This window comes from Camponotus vicinus, unplaced genomic scaffold (assembly GCF_025532165.1).
Source record: "Camponotus vicinus isolate PSW18456_S1 unplaced genomic scaffold, iyCamVici1.0 SCAF_3, whole genome shotgun sequence".
In the NCBI taxonomy this organism is placed as follows: Eukaryota; Metazoa; Arthropoda; class Insecta; order Hymenoptera; family Formicidae; genus Camponotus; species Camponotus vicinus.
The window spans coordinates 14,379,831-14,386,700 of record NW_028141967.1 but is presented as its reverse complement, the minus strand read 5'-3'; the positions used below and the strand labels follow the sequence as shown (position 1 = coordinate 14,386,700).

The 6,870-nt window shown below is 26.9% G+C and overlaps 1 protein-coding gene across 3 annotated transcripts; it reads left to right on the top strand.

Moving 5' to 3' along the window:
- Positions 1–417: 417 nt before the first annotated feature.
- LOC145968392 (uncharacterized) lies at positions 418–6,504 on the top strand. Of its 3 annotated transcripts, none has more exons than XM_083093814.1 (8): positions 418–1,116; positions 1,336–1,530; positions 1,642–1,713; positions 1,813–2,016; positions 2,098–2,291; positions 2,453–2,612; positions 2,743–2,888; positions 6,289–6,504. In XM_083093814.1, the coding sequence occupies exons 1-7, from the start codon at positions 795–797 to the stop codon at positions 2,865–2,867; spliced, it is 1,272 nt and encodes a 423-aa protein (XP_082949940.1). In that variant the 5' UTR covers positions 418–794; the 3' UTR covers positions 2,868–2,888; positions 6,289–6,504. The 3 variants fall into 3 exon arrangements, with proteins under 3 accessions (XP_082949940.1, XP_082949941.1, XP_082949939.1); XM_083093815.1 differs by lacking the exon at positions 6,289–6,504 and having other exon boundaries at positions 418–835; positions 935–1,116; positions 2,743–5,372; XM_083093813.1 differs by lacking the exon at positions 6,289–6,504 and having other exon boundaries at positions 2,743–5,370.
- The last annotated feature ends 366 nt before the right edge of the window (positions 6,505–6,870 follow it).

Genomic DNA, 6,870 nt, shown 5'->3' with positions numbered 1-6,870 from the left:
AGATACAACATGAACAAAATAAAAAATTCATTAATTTTGTCTGCTTAGCAGGACCTTAAAAGGAATTGTTAAAAATAATTAGATTATATAAAGTCTAAACTCATATTAGACCTTTGAAGGAATTTTTCGAAGGTATATTGTATTTTTAAAAAGCATTTATTAATTCCCTTAGTAGGATTTAAATATTTATTCCTTTAGTAGGATTAAAATATTTTTTAAATTTATTTTAAGTTTGAAAACGCAAGATTTTAATAAGACCAAGTGACTATAAAGCAATTTATTATACTGAAACAATTTATTATAGAAATATGGTTCTAATTTTATATTACATTAGAAAATTATTAAGAATTTATATAAATAAAAAATAAAATACATAATAAACGATATATCATAATTATTAAAAAATATTTTTTCATAACCTTCCCAGGTAGCAAAGGTTCGTCATTTTGACGTCAAATACTAGTCATGTTCGTACGAATGACGTCAAGTGACCAAAAATTGACATCATATATAAGTCATTTGAATGACATTATAAGGACGTCATTATTTTACGTCAGTATGACGTAATATTTAAGCCCTACATTTATTTTATAATGACGTCATCATATAGTACGTCAGTATGACGTAATATTTAAGTCCTACATTCTTTTAATTTACGTATTTAATGTCACGAGCATTGTGAACGTCAAGTGCGTGAAACAGATTACGCGCATGCGTCGTTTATTGCGCATATTTTGTTATATCGGCGCGAAAAAATTATCAGTCATCTATGTTAGGTCCACGTGCTTCTCCGTATGCAAGTCCGTCCTTGTTCAGACGCAAGCGAAAACATTTCGTATAAACTTTTTTATTATTTCATATATTTATACGCAATATATTTTCTTGATTATATAATTACTAAAATGACTTTTGTTGGCGTCGAATTTATTGCTAGTGATCTTGCTGAAACATCAATTGCTTTAGTACATCGTTCATGGTTAACGCCACGAAAAAAAGAGGTTTGGTGGCCTCCGTATAAAACTGGTGCACAATTTAAGAAAGCTCTCATCCTTGAAGAAAAACCGAAAGATCAAACATGGACATTATACGGTATAAAACAAATACTTTTTTCTTGTGGTACGTATACATATATTTATGTGTGTGTGTGGGTGAGTGTGAGTGTGTGTGTGTGTGTGTATCTGTGTGTATTGAGTATATTGAATATATTAATTGCTTATTTAGTTAATTAATATTATATTGTATATTGTAATATTTTTAATTAACAAATTTTATTGCATAAAATTAGGTTATGTTTATAAAACTTGCCTTTAACAATTTTATCTTTGTTAATTATAGATGAATATCAGAAAGCTAATAAGAAACTAAAAAAGTGTGAAGAATTTTCTGATGTACAGTCTTCTACAGTGGAAGATAAAGAGCAACCAAAGAAAAGACAGCCAAAACGAAATTCTAAATACATATCTACAAGTGAAGAAGAAGATGATGAAAATGACCATTCTTTACATCGACCATCAAAGATATCCACATTTGGTAAAAATATTTTTCAATTAAAAATTTAAATTTTTAATTAATAAATATAAATCTAATTTTATCTTTTTGTAAATATTGGAAGCAATTTATTATCTAAGCATTACTGTTTAGCACATGCGCTACAAGATAAACAAAGATGTTTAACATCAATGCCTATGACATCAAAAGGCCCTCTAGAAACAGGTATAAAGAAATAGCAAAATATTAAAAAAAAATAAAGCATCATATTTTTAAAATTTTGTTTTTAATGTTTGTATTTTTTTTTAATTTGTTATATTATAGTATCGCAACAAGACATAAATTCAGATTCTTCTGATATTTCTGCACACAATATCATTACTACGAGATCAAAGGATATAAATTCTTTAAATAGAACCACAATATCACCATCTTCAACTGTTTCCACAAACATCAGTTCTCGATCAGAGTCTGTAAATTCAATTCTTAATGAATCGTATGGAGGACCATATTTTCGTAGCTTTACTGGTATGTCTTATTATTATTCTATAAAATAAAAAAAATATTTTGTTTATATACTAGAATGCCTGTTTATATTAATTTTTTCAGAACAAATTTTTACTGAAATAAAAAAGGTGCGAGAACAAGTTAAAGAAATTTATGGAATATTAAGGCATTCCAATACTAAAGGTGGCATACTCTCTATCCCAGATGATTGTCCTGTTGAATTTCCATTGAAAACACGCGAAGAATTGCAATTATTAGAAAATTATTTTAGCTCCCGTGAAAATAAGCACGCTGTGGTATAATTTTATTCAAAATACATATTTTAACATACATATACAGACATATACTATTATTACTATTACTACTACTACTATTATATGTGTGTGTATGTATATGTTGTGTATATGTATATGTGCCTATGCATGCATTAATGTTAATTTTTCTTATTATTTTACAGTCATTGTTCTTATCAACACTAGGAGGTGACACTACTACTGCAAGAACTAATAAAATTTTAAAATACGTTTTTACTAACGAACTTGCGAAAAGTTTCAACTTTGCAGGACAAAAAAATAAGGAAGCTTTTGAGAAGCTTTCTTTGAAGACTGTGGTAGTCCGTAAGTTTGACAACATTAAATATTTTACAAAAATTAATTAAAATTGATTAAAAATAAAATTTCTCTCTTGATATAATATATATAATTCATTATAAATAAATTGTATAAAATTTTTCTGTTTTGTTTATAGGCGCTGTACAAATAAAATCACCTTCAACCACGGAAAAAAATATTGAAGATGCAATCAAAACTTGGTTAAAACATGCTTCTGATAGATTAAAGGAAAGTTTGAAAAGAAATCGAGAAAAGTTATAAATATTGTATTATATTCTACACGTATGTATTATTTTTTATTTTTATTTTGTCTATTGATAAATTAATATTAATTTTATTAATTTCACGTTTTAAGTTTGCATTATTCACTTTAATAATTAGTTATCAAAATATTATATCTTTTGTTTTCGTTTATTTGCAAAATTTATCATTATGTTAAAAACTAGACGTAAACGTAAAGAATTTGTTGGACGGCGCCAACAATATCGAAGAGTAACGCAAGCTGTAAACAAAATATTTGCTGCTAATGTTTCTAATAGAATACCTTGTAATAATTTGAATCTATCAAACGAAATATATAATGGATCATTAAGTGATTTAGATACTAATAGGAGTACTAATAATAAAACGAGCAATAATGAAAATTTTGAAAATGTAATTGTCTCTTCAAATTTTCAAAATGATAACTATTTAACTATTAATGCCGTATCTGATTTTTCTAATAAGGTAATAAATAATTCTTCTGACACAAATATAAACAGTAGCTTAGATAATCAGAGTAATTTTATGTATGAATTAATGAAATGGGCCACTGAAAGACACATATCACATTTAGCTCTAACAGATCTTTTGCACATACTTTCCCCCTATCACCCTGAATTACCATTAGATTCTCGTACCTTATTGAACACTCCAAGTTTTACACGAATTAATAAATTAGAAACTGGAGAATTTTGTTATTTAGGTTTGAACATAGCTTTGAAAAATGTATTGTCACAAAAGTATACCCAAGAATGTTTAGAACCTGGTGAAACATTAAAAATCTGTTTTAATGTAGATGGTATCCCATTGTTTAAAAGTAACAAATTACAACTATGGCCTATTCTCGGACTTATTAAAAATTTTCGTAGTATTCCATTTATTATTTCAATTTTTTGTGGCACGTCAAAGCCTAAACCTTTAAATCTTTTTCTAAGGAATTTTATAGATGAATTAAATGATTTATTAAAAAATGGATTTGATTTTAATGGGAATCACTTTAAAATAGAAATCCATAGTTTTATATGCGATGCTCCTGCTCGTGCTTTTCTAAAATGTACAAAGACACATTCGGGGTATTCTTCATGTGATAAATGTATCGAACCTGGAGAATATTATAAAAATAAAGTTGTTTTTACAAGTGAAACAGCTCAAAAGCGCACAGATGATTCTTTTAGGAAACAGATAGATGATGACCACCATCATGGCTTATCTACTTTAATAGATTTACCTATAGATTTAATAACATCTTTTCCCACAGACTACATGCATAACATTTGCTTAGGCGTAATGAGAAAGCTATTAAATACATGGGTTGGAGGTCCATTAAACGTTAGATTACCTAACAGAAAGGTACAAATTCTCTCACAACGTCTCATTAATTTACGGCCATTTATTCCATTGGAGTTTAATAGAAAACCTCGGTCCTTAAATGAGTTAGCGTATTGGAAAGCCACAGAGTTTAGAACTTTTTTGATTTACATCGGTCCTTTAGTTTTAAAAGATATTGTAGACAAAGCTATTTATAAAAATTTTCTATTATTGCATGTTGCTATTTCCATATTAATATCACAAAAACATATAAATGATTTTGGAATTCCATTTGCACGAGAATGCCTACTAGCTTTTATCAATCATTGCAAAAGTAAATTGTACGGTCTGGAATTTGCTGTTTACAATATTCATCTCTTAACACATATATGCGACGACGTAGAAATTTATGGTCCTTTAGATGAATATTCTGCGTTTCCGTTTGAAAATTATCTAGGTCATTTAAAAAAATTAATAAGATCTTCTAGTAATCCATTACAGCAATTACATCGTCGAGTTCAAGAAATAAATTCTTGTTTCTTAGAAATAAATAAATGTAACTTAAAAGAAGTCAAAGCTAAATATTTTGTTGACATGGAACATAAAAATGGACCTTTATTAAATTATAGTTCTTGTCAATGGTACAAACAATATAAAAAAATCAGTTTTACAAATTTGTCATTTTCTATCAATCGCTACAGCATTGCAGACAGTTATTGTAATTTAAAAGACAACACAGAAGTAATAGAAATACATAATATTGTAGAAACAACAAAAGGTGATATTTTTATTATTGGAAAACATTTTATTAAACAATCACCATTATATTTATATCCGTGCGACTCATCTCTACTTAATATATATATTCTCAAAAATTTCAGTAATCTCAAAATATGGCCTATTAGTCTCATTAGCAGCAAATGTATTGTAGTACCTTATATTAATGATAATACTTATGTTTGTTTTCCAATCATACACATTGATTAATATTTTTTTATTATTAATTTTTAATTTAATATTTATGAATACTTATTTCAAATAATTTAAACAATCATAGTGCATATTAAACAATCATAATGCATATTGTGCAATGCATATTGTGCAATTTAAGATGACTATTAATAATTACAAATATACATTATAATTGTAAAATTTAATAACAAGTTTTTATATTATAGTTATTATAATAAGTTTACAATTTATTTTATAATAATTATATCAGTATAATATATTAATAAATTTTTGTTTATATTAAAATGTGATAATAATAATAAAAAATTTATATATACATATATTTACATATTTCATCCAAGTTTTATATACAGGGTGTCCAGTGTATCAGGTAACCAAAAAGAACTCTTGTAGCTTACCTCGAGGGCTTTTCAAAACACTATATTGAAGTATTTTTTCATTGAGTACTTTTCAAGTTATGAGGCTCAAAATAATTGCCTTAATTTTACATAAACCATAAAATATCTATTAAAATATTCATTTTCGATTATCTTACTTTAATACTTTTATGTACAAAATAATGAAAGGAATCAATTGGTGTAAAGAAAACACATAATTGTTTCAAAAAAAAAAATCTAATTGTTAATTGCAAATTACATATTTTTTTCGAAACAATTATGTGTTTTCTTTACACCAATTAATTCCTCTCATTATTTTGTACATAAAAGTATTAAAGTAAGATAATCGGAAAATGAAAATTTTACTACATATTTTATAGTTTATGTAAAATTAAGGCAATTATTTCAAGCCTTATAACTCGAAAAGTACTCAATGAAAAAATACTTTAATATATGTTGTACTTCCATGTTTTGAAAAGGTAAGCTACAAGAGTTTTTTTTTGGTCACCTGATACACCGGACACCCTGTATATGTGTGCGGTGTGTGTGTGTGTGTGTGTGTGTGTGTGTGTGTGTGTGTGTGTGTGTGTGTGTGTGTGGGCGCGCGCGCCCGTACCCATTAATTGATAACTATATTAAAACTCTGCGCACTATAAAAAAGATATTAGGAATAAATATTAAATATTAGAAATAATAATTATTTTAAAATAATTATTATTCCTAATATATTTAATATTTATTTCTAATTTTTCTATTGTGCGCAGGGCCTAAGAACGTCTTAATAACGTCATTATATTAATCAGAAAAGACGTCATGAAATGACGTCAAAATGTGGTTCTTTTCGTGACGTCAACAGTCTGTGACATTAGACCGTCATTTTTACGTCATAAAAACGTCAAGTCATGACGTCAAAAGTAGTCAGTAAATGACCAATTTGGGACGTCAAAATGACGTGTGCTTGCTACCTGGGTTAGTATTGTTAAATTTGTGAATGAAGTAGAGGCATAACAAACATACTTTTTTGTTTATGTAAATCAAAGAAAAGTTGTAGTCTAATTAATTTATGTGACACATCTGTTAAAAAATATTTATCAATGTTATCACATTCTACAGGAATTTGCCATGTTTTCAACAATTTTGATTTACATGGATATATATACAATAATTTCTTTTTTTTCCAAATTTCTCCTTCGATTATTATATTCGAAAGAGAATCATCATCCTTATCGCAATATATTGATGTAATTTTCATGATAATACCATTATTCAAAAGTACCATGTTATCTCCTCTTTTTGTTGCGATTGTCATAAGATTCCATCGTATTTGTTTTATATAAATCTTACAA

Bases quoted from the DNA above. Each gene is read 5' to 3' on its own strand.
- LOC145968392 (XM_083093814.1), top strand. From the start codon at position 795: ATGCAAGTCCGTCCTTGTTCAGACGCAAGCGAAAACATTTCGTATAAA. The intron at 1,714-1,812 runs GTATAAAGAAAT...GTTATATTATAG, and splicing joins AAAAGGCCCTCTAGAAACAG to TATCGCAACAAGACATAAAT. The intron at 2,613-2,742 runs GTAAGTTTGACA...TTTTGTTTATAG, and splicing joins TTTGAAGACTGTGGTAGTCC to GCGCTGTACAAATAAAATCA.